At 36.9% G+C, this 14,997-nt stretch overlaps 1 protein-coding gene across 3 annotated transcripts in view; it reads right to left on the bottom strand.

Moving 5' to 3' along the window:
* Nucleotides 1-14,997, bottom strand: part of LOC108965644 (cyclin-dependent kinase 14) — a 327,367-nt gene that overhangs the window by 87,409 nt on the left and 224,961 nt on the right. For all 3 annotated transcript variants that reach the window (XR_001993122.1, XM_018928188.1, XM_018928189.1), the window contains exon 3: nucleotides 8,143-8,337. Coding sequence is in view for 2 of the 3 variants with exons in the window: in XM_018928188.1 (XP_018783733.1) it covers nucleotides 8,143-8,337 (195 nt within the window). In the remaining variant the exon portion in view is untranslated. The remainder of the gene's footprint in view (nucleotides 1-8,142; nucleotides 8,338-14,997) is intronic.

The following is a 14,997-nucleotide window of genomic DNA, read 5'->3' as shown; positions in this document are numbered from 1 at the left end:
AATACTTTCAGAGCTGGAGCGTTTTCGTCCATCCGGACAACATGACCTAGCCAGCGTAGCCGCTGTCTTTTAATTCGCTGAACTATGTCAATGTCGTCGCATATCTCGTACAGCTCATCGTTCCATCGAATGCGATATTCGCCGTGGCCAAAGTGCAAAGGACCATAAATCTTTCGCAGAACTTTTCTCTCGAAAACTCGCAACGTCGCCTGTAACACTTAGAGGAAAAATAAATACGCGGATTTTTTCAAATATATATACATACATACATATGTATATGTACATATATTTTATAAAATTATATTGCTAGATTTCATTTTACGCATCTACAATGTACTATTTTACTGAAATCCTTTTGATTGATTTGATATGTAGGGTAATTAACAATATTTGGAGTTCAATAAAAACATTTGTAGAGCATTCCAAACACTCTACTAAAGCCAAACACATACATATTTATAACGTTTGTTCTCATCTAGATTGATTATGGCATTAAATTTAAAATGCTAAAGCGAAGTAATATGAAGGATAATGCATAACCTCAGATAAATACATATGTACATATTTTATACTGCAAATTTACTACAAGTACTGATGATCTATTAAACTCCAGAATGCCTTTCGAGCTTCTCAATAAACCTACATACTCGAGGCTAACTAAAAGGGTACTTACGAGAGCACACACATTTTCACCGACTCAGTTAGGTATGCATGAGTAGAACGTAGGCATATGTAGATCCTCGCATCAATAAGTTGCATTCCGTTATGCCAGTTCGGCTGGAAAATGAGTAATTTGCAATGTTTTAGTAATCAAGTAGCAAAACGGTAAGCAGCCAACTTTGAGACAGTTTCTCAAATTCCATTACACTCCGCGTATCTGCCGCACAATACTTGTGTCTGCATTGCAAGCAGATTCCACTTGGCATATACTTATGTACATACATATGTATATATGAGCACAACAAATTGTATGTGTGAGTGCCGCCAAGAGACAGTCAGCCCGCCATTCAGTCAGACAATTAGGCAGCTTGTCTGCCTGTGAGGAGATTGTTATTGTTGTGGCGGCACAAAGATGAGTGAATGATAACAGCTACAGCGACAGCGGCAAGGATGCCGACATGGCTGGCTGTGCAGCGTTTCATTTGTCCTTATTATGACAAGGCATTACATGCCACATGCCGTTGCACACAAGGTTCCAACTATTCATACACACACACTCGCTCGTAGAAATATGAGTAAAGCAGCTAACATTAAAGCGTAGAAAGCGACTTAACAACACATTAAATTTACTGACATTTCATTACAGTCTGCGCCTGAGCGATTGCGCATGTTTATGGCATGTAGTTGTTTGTGTGGAATTGTCTGCTAATATTTTCATTTCCGTTGTTTTATGGCGTTCATGCCGCTCATTTACTGTGACGCTATGGCTGTGGAACTGCTGCTTGCCCCAGTTATATGGCGGAGACAGGAAGCGCACACACACACACAGACATAGACGCATTTACCCCCATCTTTCAAATCCTGCACTCAAGTGCATATAATGTTGAATAGTAAGTGAATTGTAGCTGGATTGTTTGCATAATATGGCAATTTATATTATGACATCCTTATTATTATCTCAAGTCTACTCACCGTGCTCGCTGTGCTGCGGGTGGCACAAGCATACGTAAACAAATTTACTACAAGTACATATGCAAAGTAGCATGAATAAAAGTTGCGAACGGTTGAGAGCGCCATATATCTTCAACAGCTCCTTTGTTACTGTCACACGCACACATACATGTGCACTCATATTTCTCCTCATGCTTTCGTTTTATGTAATTCCATAATTATACCCTGAACAGGGTATATTAAGTTTGTCACAAAGTTTGCAACACCCAGAAGGAAGCGTCGAAGACCCTACAAAGTATATATATTATATAAATGATCGGTATGTCGAGCTAAGTCRATTTAGCCATGTCCGTCTGTCTGTCTGTATATATACGAACTAGTACCTCAGTTTTTAAGATATCGTTTTGAAATTTTGCAAACGTCATTTTCTCTTCAAGAGGCTGCTCATTTGTCGGAACTGCCGATATCGGACCACTATAACATATAGCTGCCATACAAACTGAACGATCGGAATCAAATGCTTGTATGGACAACTTTCACATTTGACAAGATATATTTACGAAATTTGGTATAKATTATTTTCTAAGGCAACAATGTAATCTACGAAAAAATTGTTCAGATCGGTTAACTATAGCATATAGCTGCCATACAAACTGAACGCATAGTTACTAACAGAAATTCGCCTGTGAAGGGTATTTAGCTTCGGTGCAACCGAAGTTAACGGTTTTTCTTGTTATCTTTATGCTTTATTTCTGTCAACTTCCTTGACCATTGTCACTCTTACGTCAAGGTCTTTGAAAGTTTTTACGCTTCTGAGTCGTTTTTGTTGCAGTATTATGTACAAGAATTTAAGCTCCTCATTGTTTCATTACAGGCGAAAAGTGCCACAGAAGCGTCTTTCTCGAGTGTAAGTTAAACTAATAGCCCATTTGTACACTATTCTTGTCGGCATGAGGAGACAATGAACATTTTAAATTATTCTAATTTATCAGTTCAAAGAAATGTCAAATATACTATATAGTATAATGACGCTAATTAAGAAACGCGATTTAACCACATTTGCATATGAAATTATCTGCATTGTCAGACATTGAAATTTTGGGAAGAAATCAAAAGGAAGAATTTAATTTCCATAAATTTTAAATTAAAGTTTTATTTCCAAAATGACGTTATACGAGGAGTGGGTGTACTTTTTAACCGATTTCCACACTATCGAAGTAAGGTGAAATATTATCGGTATACCGAAAATATTTGCACTAAGCGCATTTGGTCGATTTAACTTTAACGGTTCGTGAGATATTAAATCTACTAACAAGACAACGCCCACTTTTTCAAAATTTTTAAAAGACAGATGTTCCTCCCTATTGCGATTCGTTGTACAAATTACGGTTTTGTATCTTATTGTGGAGTTTTCGTTGAATTTTGTGGACGTCACAATTTTCTGATTACCTAGGACAATTTCCTAGGAATATTAGTAGCAAGAATTGTAACGATATATCAATTTCTACTTAAGCCATCGCTTGCACAGAAGGACGGACGGATAGACAAACAGTCACTCGAATTTAACCTGTTTCGTCATCCTGATGCTTTATTTATAAAACACTATATCTATCTGGGTTAGTTTTAGGTGTTACAAACAACCTTTAAGTCAACAAAACGAGAAAGAATGTTTATTATATTTGAGGCCAAAGCCCTTATCTTACGTTTATTTCCCCACCATCGATAGAAAAACACCTTACTATGATTTTAAACTGAAGCGGAATATGAACACTTTGGGAAATTCTATAACATTTAAATTTTTTAATGTAGAATAATCTAAATTGATGTAGTTTGGGAAGGTTGGAGACTCGCTGACCGTGCGCTCAAAACTTGCAAGGAGTGCAGGACCTGATTAGCAAGAGCATTTTCCATATTACAGATATAGTAAAGCGCGATGAGTTTGCTAGAAAGGCACCCTTAACCCAATTTTATTCTTTAGAAGACGAGTAAGATACCTTCTTGCGTTATAGCGCTGGACCTAAGCATCTCCCGTGAGTTTGGCAGACGCTGGTGGTTTGCAACCGCAAGAACCTTCTGGACCAAAGCGAACCGTTAGAGGTCCCCCTAACTTACTGGAAATAGCAAAGCCAATTTCGCAGCAGTAGGCTCTAATAACACTATGTAATAGGTGCATCGGCGGTGTGACTAAATCTTTTTTGGACGCTATTTCCCAAAGCTGTATATATGGAGGAGGACGATGTGAAATCATCTTGACCCTTTCTCCCCTTTTGTTCGGCTTTTGCTACAATGAGATTAAATTATATCGACAGACACATCTTTGGAAAACCTATCGAAGTGGCTGAGATTGATATTAACCGCTTTAATATGTAGTATGCTCAAAACGCCGCTAATCAATCATCAGCATCTGATGAATGAGATCTATAGATTTTGGATCAATCCTAAGAACTAACCTGTTAAACATAGATAGCAAATCTAACAACAGCAGCTAACAAAACATATACCTTTCAAGTGATAAAGTATTTGAATGAAGTGATAAGATTGTATATTAACAATTAAAGTATGTTGTATTGCACAAAAATCATTTCAATCAGACTTAATTTGATGAGTTGAGGTAATGTTGATAATGTCAATGTTAATCCATAATTTAAAAGCATCACATGTGAATAAAATCTTACCAAGCAAGCAAGTGATCCTGCTCATACATATTGCATAAATATCATCATGTATACATGTGTAACCCCCTACTTAACCGTCAAGTGCAATCCAATTACTCGATTATTATTAAAGTTTGTACGAAATTATAAAAGTGTGCAAAGTTGTCGGGAATATCTAAGGGCAGCTGGTTATTAATATGCAACTCATGTTGTCGACTAGTGCACAAATATTCTCACATTATTTGTACACTAGTCGTGTAATGTGCGCGTAAAAGTAAGCGATAATTCCCTTAAGTATACCATAATAAAACACAAACATAACAAATAACGAAAGTTGCACAGCCAAATCCGCTGCTCAAAACAGGCAAGTAGTCGCATTAGTCGGAGAATTTGTTTTCGTGCTACTGCTTGTGGTAATGTGGTAATGCCATCGAGATATTGTAGGTACACTCATGCCCGCACATTAATGCCACGCCGCTTTATGGCATCGACAATTTAATTTATTGCACTTCATCATACCAACGGAAAGTTGCAATGACAATGAAAATGGAATTGAAAAAAGGAGTAAAAGAAGTTAACCTCCGTAAAACCAAAGTTATAATACCCTACATAGAATAGAAAAGTTTCCATTCAAGAAGTTGATATTGGCTGGTTCGCTTGTATGGTTCTTGGTGAGAAAAGCAAGTGTATAGAATCTCAGATCTATATCTCAAAAACTGAGGGAACTATCCGGAAATTGTTCGAGGATACACATACGAATGTGACTAAATCAACTAGAGCTCGTCGCTTTGATCAATTAAATACTCATATACTCAAGTTTTCTTTTGGATGTTACAAACTTCGTCGCAGACCTGTTTAGAGTATAGAAAATTGAGTAGTCGAAAAAGTCTTTTCGTATTTGGTCAATAGATATCGTCAATCACTTCGTGTCATACCATGTAGTGTTGAAGAGGTGAGATTCTAAGCATTATTTAGCCAAAACAAATAAATTCGGGGATGTTGGAAAAAGTTACAGCTGTTCAAAAATGAGTGAAAATAATGAAAAAATTCGCTATATTTTAAAATTTTTGTATAAAAAAGGAAATAATGCCACTACAAAAAGAGGCTCGATGTTTGGGTACCTGTGAAAAATTGAATGGACCGAATTAATATCTGCGGATCTTTGCTGAAACGAAATGAAATCGAACCATTTCTGAATCGAATGGTGCTAGGAGACGAAAAGTGGATCAAATACGACAATAATGTGTGAAAGAGAGCATGATCCAAGCGTGGTGAAGCGCAACAAGTGGTCGCAACGCCAGGGTTGACGAATTGAAAGGTTATGCTGAGTGTTTGGAGGGATTGGAAAGGAATGAACTACTATGAGCTGCTCCAGCCTGGTCGAACGATTGATTATACATTTTACTGTCAACAACTGATGAAATTGAAGCAAGAAATCGAAAAAAAAAATCCCGAAGTGATCAACAGAAAGCGCTTTGTCTTCCATCAGCACAAACCTAGACCACACACATTTTTGATGACTCGCCAAAAACTGGGAGAGCTTGGCTGGGAAGTTTTGATGCATCGACCATATAGCTCTGACCTTGCACCGTCGGATTACCATTTCTTTAGGTCAATGCAGAACTCCCTTAATAGAGAAAAGTTGGCTTCAAGAGAAGCCTGTGAAAATTACTTGTCACAGTTTGTCATAGCCGAGAAACTAGAAAATGTTTACACTGATGGAGTATTATCTCCAGGGGAAAAAGAGCAAAAAGTAGTCGACCAAAATTGTACATATTTGGTTCATTAAACAACATTATAAATTTATAAAAGAATAAGTTGAAGTTTGAATGGAAATACGAAAAGACTTTTTTGACTACCCAATGCAGGAACGCTCGTTGTAGTAAGGAAATGTAGACTGTGAAAAGAATATGTACGGAAGAGAGAGCTAAAGGCACATGTGATGTAATAAACAACTCCGGATTACTCTCAAGGCTTAATGTGTGCATTAAGTGATCTATTGACTAATGAAAAAGTCAGGGTTATCTGAGTTCTTCCATTTATTGTTAGATATGATAGATATTTAAAGTATTTTTCGGGCACTTTAGATATATTGAGAAAAAAATTATTATTATTTGAATTTGTTTGCTAAACTTTTTCATTTCGGCTAGTCACATATTCAACTTGTTGTAACTGGTCGGAAACAAGTTTATTTCACACAGATGTCAGATAAATTCTTTTCGGTAATCACTAACCATGCTAAAGTAACCAAAATTCTTCGCAATTCATCAAAAGTCATCGATTTCCTGCAGGGTAGCCCAATTATTGGAGTAAATAAATGATTCCACTGAAACAATGGCAATGCGAAAGTCAACGGTAAAATGTGCGCGCACCCAAGGAAATTATTAATGAGACGCCCAAGAACCACATATTTATTTATTTATGCTCATTCCAATTTTAGGGTTTTCCCTTTTTGCTTTCACTTTTTTGATAAATTACTCTAATTCGAAGAACAAAAGTTTGCCAAATCGTGTCGGCCGGCAGACAGTTGGAAATGGAGCTGCGCCCGTAAATGTTGCATGCTACTCAAGCCACGAAAACGCAGCCGTGAGATGGTGCCGCATGATTTTTGTGCGTGTAAAGTTTGACCTACATTTTATACAAAAACTTCGGGAAATTATTTGTGGCAAAGTAAGCAACGAATCGATTCAAGGGTTGCATATTGAGTATCCAAGTACATAAGTATATATAACGAGGCAGACACGCGCAACTTAAGGATTAAAAGCTACTCTTCGAGGGGATGCGTTGCATATGTTCGTGAGGTTTGTATGCCTGAGTGTGTGCGTTTGTGTGCCGCTGTGCCTGGCGGAAGTTATAATTAGTTCCGGTTTTAACAGTTATTTTCCTCTAGCTTTCGCAGCTATTCATGAATTATGAGCTCACTTGAGAATATAAAAAATTCACTGGATGCATGCTTGTGTTTGTGTGTGTGCAATACATGAAATTAGTTTGTAAAGATTACAGATGAGATTAAATAGTAAGGATTTGCTGTGGCAGGCAAGCGACAGCAGGCGAGTATACAGCAAATGAGGGTGCACATTAAATGGTGTGGGAAGCATAGAGATAAAATGGTAATGCACGATTTCGAACAGGAAAACCTAATTATTACATAAGTAGATGCGCTTCTTTCAGCACTCAAAAGGGACAAACTGAAGCATGCCGGAGTCGCTGTAATTAATTTATGCTAAACTCAGAATATTCAATTGTAGGTATTTGAGTTAAATGCCGCCCGATTAAAATGGTTAATTATAACACTCGATTTATTTATATATTTACATATATGCTTTTATATTGGGTAGTCGAAAAAATATTTTCGTATTTCTAATCAAACTTATTATTATTATATTTATAATATAATTATAACGAACCATTGTTGTGCTACACAAACTGATACAGCATCGTCTCGGTAAACTTCACACATTTTATTGGTGGCATTCTTCCCTTTTTTATAAAAAAAATTTCAAAATAATATTTCTTCATTATTTTCACTTATTTTTGAACATCTGTTAATGTTTTTCAACTTCCTCGAATTTTATATTTTATTTGTTTAAATGAAGCTTAGAATCTCAGCTTTCCAACATTATAAAGTATGCCACAATGTGATTGGTAGCACTGACTATATACGACTGCAACGACATCTATTGACAAAATACGAAAAGACTTTTTCGACTACCCAATACATAACTAAAAATTTTATTTTTACATTTATATAGACACATATGTATATTTTTTGCTGATTGTGAAATTTTTGTAAAGTGGAGATTGAGTTCGATGCAAAAAATACTCGTCTATATCAAAAATATAATAATTTTATTAGATAATTTCGAAATTTTCTTACCTCCATATCTGCAGTTAGACTTGTCGGCTGGTATATTTCCATTTGGTTCCAGACGATCCAGATATTCTTCGGAATTATAACCATTGTATGGAACTTTATTACCGTGATTATGTCCATGCCCCCCACGATGGTGATGATGATGGTGGTGGTGATGATGATGATGATGTGAATCTTCGCCATCCTCGCGTGATATCGCTGCAGAAGTGAAAAAAAAAAACATCGTTTGTTAGTAAGGGCAATTTTTATATTAGAAAGAAGTAGGAAAGCTAAGGCTAAGTTCTTGTGTAACTGAACATTTCGTCAGAATCAAAGCTGAGCAAATACCTTCTGGTGTAGGCAAAACTCTATCTAAAATTGTTACGAAAGAGTTCAACTTTCATTGTTCGAAAATTAGTTTTACATCGAAATTTTACTAACCGTCAGGGAAAGTTATATTAAAATCATCTTTAAATAAATTAGAATAAATAAATAAATAAAAATAAGACATGTCTGACATAAACTCAATCGAAGATTTAGGCTCTTTAATATAATGAGTTCATGTGCAAATGGTTAATCAAAGGTTCGGAATTTATTAGCAGATATGAGCAATAACCGCATACTTTTTAGGAAAGCTCGTTCACGTAATTTCATTAAAATATCAAGTTTCCATGGGACGAAAATTACGGGGTACATTGCGGGCAGAGAAAGCGAATTTTGATAAAGGACATATTCGTCATAAGGTTTGCTAGAATAACGAAAATCAACCGGTTAATCATTAGTTAGTCCTAAATTTCAAAAATCGCGCTTATAAATTTGGCAGCTGCCGAATCATTAGCTTGTGAATTATATGATTTTAACTGAAGCAACTTTTGTTATTGTGAAAAAAGCAGTAGCAGCAAAAACTTGGCTTAGTGATGAGTTTCAGATTGAGGATTTGATGACTCGGAGCATTGTTTTGAAATGTTAAAGTTTAATCAACCCGAGTGTTTGCATCGATATGTGACAATGGATGAAACATGGCTCCATCGTTGCACCCCGAAGTCCAATCGACAGTTATCCGAGTAGACTGCACACCTGGTCATCCGAGATGACCTGGCACCAAAGCGTGGAAAAATGCAACGGTCGACTAGCAAGGTTTTGGTATCTGTATTTTAAGATGCGTGTGGAATAATTTTTATTGACTACCTCGAAAAGGAGGGACCATAAACAGCGACTATTACATAGCGTTATTGGAACGTTTGAAGAACGAAATCAAGCAAAACACGGCCACATTTGAAGTAAAAGAAAGTGCTGTTTCACCTATCGATGCTCCGAGTCACAAGTCAGTGAAAACGAAGGTAAGAATCCATGAATTGAGCTTCGAATTGCTTCTTCCACATCCACCGTATTTTCCAGATCTGGCCCTCAGGTATTATTACTTATTCTCAAATCTCAAAGGAATGTTCGCTGGGAAGAAATATTCGTCGTATGAAGAGGTGATCGCCGAAGCAGATCTATTTTGAAGCAAAGGACAATTAATACTACAAAAATAGTATCGAAAAGCTGGTGGGTCGCTACAGCCAATGTATCATCCTTGAAAGGAACCATGTTAAATAATATTAAAAACGAACTGTGTTTTACTATGGTAGGCGGTACTTTTCAGTTGACCTGTTAGGTAGCATATGAGGAGTTGTGGCAATACTTCCATAGAACTGTAAGGAATTCCATAGCTTTTTTTATTACATACCGTCTATGAAAATTTTATAAAGCCTTACTTATAAAGCCGTATATCTCGAGAAGTATTAATGATAACAATTTTGGCCTCAGACCTTTTTTGTAGCAAATTAAATTTCCTACAAGTTTGTCTTGTATATTTTTTCTATAACTCTTGTCATTTGCGAGATATATACAACGAAATGCGAATTTCGTGGAAACCGTACTACCTCGCCAGTGTGAGATGTCGGCTGATGTTCTCATTGAATTTTTTAAGAACAATACTGTTTACTTACACTTTATATTAGGTTGTCAAAAAAGTCTTGAGGTGTTTTTATTGAGTTTTCAATTGTTCATAAAAGTGTTTTTGATGACTCATGCCCAGCTTTTGACCGATGCTACGGCTGCTACTRTGCCGGTCTCTTTCGMCCAATTCAGCGATTTTATCGCAATTTTCGACGACAGGCCTTCCGGAGCGTGGCGCATCTTCGACCACCTCTACACCAGAACGAAAACGTTGAAACCATCGTTGTGCGGTGGAAATGGAAACTGTATCGGGTCCATAAACTGCACAAATGTTATTGGCGGCTTGAGATGCATTTTCCTTTATCGTAGTACTACTGTAAAATATGCGGTATTTTCTCCTTATTTTGCTCCATGTTTGCGATGCTATAACTCACGAACGACTTAAAAGAAACGACAATCAATCAAACACGTGTTAGCGCATGAAATGAGCTTTCCAAAAAGGTATAGCATGACCAGATGCGACGAATAAAACTAGAACTACGCGCTCTCAGCGCCAACTAGCGAAAATACCGCAAACCTTTTTTGACAACCTAATACATATAATGCCGATCTTTTAAAGAAATCACAAAATATTTTCTTCTCTCTCTATGCCAACAGTGCTGGAAAAAATTAGTCTTAAACCACATGATAAATATCCAATGTTTCTCCATGCGAATGAACGTTGCTATTTGAAGATAATGAAGCTAAAGGCAATATTGGCGCAGAAATATACATGTGTGTACTTTGAGCCTTCGTTGCCGATTTACCGTTAATTATTTATAATTTCCATCTCAGTCGCCAGTTCACATAGCGAATTAGAAAACTTGCAACACATCATCACAAAATATAGTAGAAGAATATAGATGAGCCATAACTGAACTGCTGCATATGCTGGGTTTTCGTTGATTTACCAAAATTTAGGTCAGCAGTGCAGCTGTGCCTAGACAGCCGAAATGTGGCAGCAGTCGGTGACACTTATAAAATTATGCGGTTTTTAATGCTATGTACCACCCCTCGCACCAGGACAACGTTCGCGCCGTCAACCATGAACATGAAGCGCCATAGGAAATAGAGTGTAAAGCACTTAGAAATCGTTCCACAGTGGCATTCAGCAACTAATACTAGCTTTTCTGGGCGAGGCAGGTGAAGGTGATTGCGGTTAGGACAGTGAGCCGAGAAATAGTGGGAATGGTAGTAATATAGCGGTGGTAATTGCGATGTCATGTGGGTGTGGAGCGTATCTAAATAAGGAACGTTATGTTTGCGGTGTCATAGCTAAATCGTGTCTATTTACTTGCCTACAACAACAAAATAATATAGCTGCTGTTCGACAGGACACAGTTGCTTCCAAGCGATAGATAGCATACTAGAAGCAACCGAGGCGGATGTATAGAAACGTCTACATGTTATACTATAGCGCCGGCGTGTAGGTAGTTATATGTATATGCATGTTCGTTTACACATTCACTTCACTTAGTTGCGGCTTTTGCAGTCAATTGCAGCACTAAAATTAATTAATTCATTAGAACTGTGTCTCGGCGGCTCCGATTCTGCAGCTCCCTGGCAATGTAATGAATGTCGGTACACTTTGCAACCCACACACACACACACACACACACACACACACATATGAACCGGCGTTCGTAGTTCGTTCGTGGTGTAAGGTGTTCTTCAATAATGCCCCTAAAATTTTGCGGTTTCACTAATTTAATTGGCTGCTGTGCTGCAGGAAACGCTTACATCTAGCCATGGCGTTGGCGATAAATTGTTCCAGTCTGGTGTTTACTTTGTGAAATGAAATTTAATATTTTATTTTGTGGTTATCGTTTGAGTTGAGCACATAGCATTGGTAGTCATTAGCTGCTAATTGAATGTAAGTATATGGACATTAAAAATATGTGCGGTTTCAAATTAATTATTTTTATAGATTTCGTACACAGAAGTCTATTGAGCGAGACTGACTCCTGAATGAATAACCATCATTATTGGGTATAATTAATTATCGATTTTGAAGAATAAATTATAAATTTTAAAATTATGAACAAACAAATGAAATATTCATATATGTAGTAGTATAAAAGCCCGGAAAGCTCTAACCATAAAGGAATTTTTTTTTTTTTACTTCATAGAGTCGAAATTGTTGAAAACTGCTTAAACATGAAATGCCGCTAACTTTAACTGCATCGAAGCTATAATACCCTTCACAGGTGCATTTCTTATGGCTTGAAGGGTATAAATAGATTTTCATGTTTCTTTTTGAAAGATCAGATAAAGCCGATTTCCACATAGGAACCAGCTATGGTAGCTACCAGAGAACGGCTTCGGGTGAATGAAAAACATTCATACGCGTTCAACAGCCGAATAATTACACTGTTCGCATCAGCCAATCAAACTTGCATGCGATCATATTTTCGTTGTTGATTTTAAATTCGCTCAGGTACAAGCGATTTTTTGTTTCATTCCGAGTTTGTTCGGCTCGTGTTCAATATAATGATTTCGGGCGCTTGCTCATTCGGTTCAACAATCATTGTTTTGAATAAGAACAACAACACTCAACTCGCAACACTCAACTCGTATGATTTTACTCATGCGCGCAGCAAGCGGCATTTTTTCTCCACAAATGAAATTTGAGCGGAAGAAGGTGAAACACAACACAATTAAAATGATTTCACAACAAAGCATTCATTTTCATGTTTTCATTTTATTTTAAAACAAATAAGGAACATATATGTAAATTGGTTGCATCGCATTTGATCTCAAATTTATAGTAAGAAAAACTTAATTATGTTGTACATTTACATACATACGTAAATTAAGCAAGAGGCTCGCATAGAAATTGTTACTGTACATGCAGTCGTAATGCTCACATCGTGTCGTCTTGTCGCTAAACGTTTACTCATACATGATCAACTCAAAATGAACCGAATGATGCTTTGATCAACAGATGTTCATTTTATTGAACGCTGACTTTTGTTCAGTGAGTTGAATTGAGTGGGAAATTTTTAACCGAAGAATCAAGATGCTCGGAATGATGTGTACGGCAAAATGAGTTGATTTTTACAAATCACTGTGTTTTTTTTTTTTTGCAGTGAGTAGAGTTGAATGAAAAAGTTCGCGTATGAGTAAATCAACAAAATAGTGACGTTTGCAGTTCTCTGGTAGCTGCCATATAGTATGTTTACTGTCATACTGTCACCATATCTCTATCCTATCCTCTTGCGTTCTACTAGCATATACCTGGGCTTCGCGGAAGCTTGGCCAGCCCTGTCGTAAAAGCCTTTTGACCCAAAATCGATCACAAGAGATCTAAGGCTAACATCTCCCTAGTTTTGAGGCTTTTAATGGCCTCTATTGGCGTCTACACAATAAGACTGCGAATCCTACCGGACGCCATCTGCAGAAGCTGTATGCAAGAAATTGAAGAGGAAAGGAGGAAACAATTTATCACTTACTTCTTAACTGAACCCCGTTCGGGAGATCAATACTTAAAGTGCGAACAGCGGAGTTCTTCTTTTCAGAAAGGACTACATGTAGTAGTACACGTGCGATCTGACGTAACCTAAGCGAGTTTAGTAGTAGCTACTTGGAGAGGGAAGAACATGTGAGGATTTTCAATAAACAGTAACCGGTTCGCGTATATGTATACTGCTTTTTATATATCGGAACTTGGCAGCTCTAGTGTTGTAATCTGGCAACTCACTTTATCGTAAAGTTTGACATTTTTAGTAGTATATATACTCAGAACGTTTTGACATACGTGGCTAACAGTAACTTCAATTATTCATTTTGATTGAAAATGGAATTAAATCTTTGACATTTTCGCGCGATGCATTCATCGAGGAACAGTGCTTATCTATGGTGTGGTGAATTCAGACAAGGTCGCAGATCACCTAAAGGTCCTTGAAGGTCATCCAAAATCTGTTGTTCCAGAAGCTATTGATGCTGTGCGCAAACTGATATAGCACGGTTGTCATGTGACTTATCGGGAGACTGAGACAACTATAGGCTTTAGTGGCACCAACTGACATTCAATATTGCATGAAACAAATGCTCACTCTGGAACCAACAAAATTTGTCATTCGCTTAAAACAGAGTCTTGTCTCGCTGTTTAAAATGTGAGTTCGATTAAAAGTAATCCACAACAAAATACTTTCTGGATTTTCAAAAGCAAGTGATTCTGCAGAACGTAAATTTTTTTTTTAATACCATCATCTTTCAACAACTCGCAATTAATTTTCCAAATTTTTTTCATCGTGTACTAAAAATTTTGAAGTCAAAGCCACGAATTCCTTTGAAAGACATGGCTACGAAGTGGAGAAAGAAAACATAGAGAGAGAGAGAGAAAAAAAAACAATTGCTACTATTCATATGTGAATGCGTTTTAAAAACCGGCGACTTCTAGAAAACAAATGTTTTCCTTCTTAATTTAAGTAGCTAAAATTGCAAAATAAAGGATCGTATTGGTAATGCTCAATTTTAATGGAAATGCTAAGTCTAAATTCTATAAAAAAATGAAAAATAAGCGATGAGTACTCCAAAGCAAATGTTCCCCGCGGCTTAAGCTTCGACATGATCAACCTCAAAAGTAATTGTATAAAGAGAAAATAATAAATAGGCCAACTTTTTATGCAATGCACTTGCGGACCTTCAACAAAAGCTTAAACTGGCATAAAAATCATAAAAACGAAAAAGCGTAATAATAAAGGAAAAATGGCAACGAGCGAAAAAAGTGGAAAAACCTGCCACTACGAAGAACGTCAATGAACAAGCCTAAAAGAGACCAACAATTATGTTCTGGCCGCGACATTGCCAACGGCGGCGAACGCGCTTTTCCAAACCGCCCGAATAAAAATCGTTTCAAAGAAAAAATGCGAAAAACGAAACAGAAAAGTGTGACAC

The sequence above is a fragment of the Bactrocera latifrons genome, unplaced genomic scaffold (genome assembly GCF_001853355.1).
Source record: "Bactrocera latifrons isolate USDA-ARS-PBARC rearing strain unplaced genomic scaffold, ASM185335v1 scaffold_143, whole genome shotgun sequence".
Taxonomy (NCBI): Eukaryota; Metazoa; Arthropoda; class Insecta; order Diptera; family Tephritidae; genus Bactrocera; species Bactrocera latifrons.
This window is presented reverse-complemented; position numbering and strand designations above follow the sequence as displayed.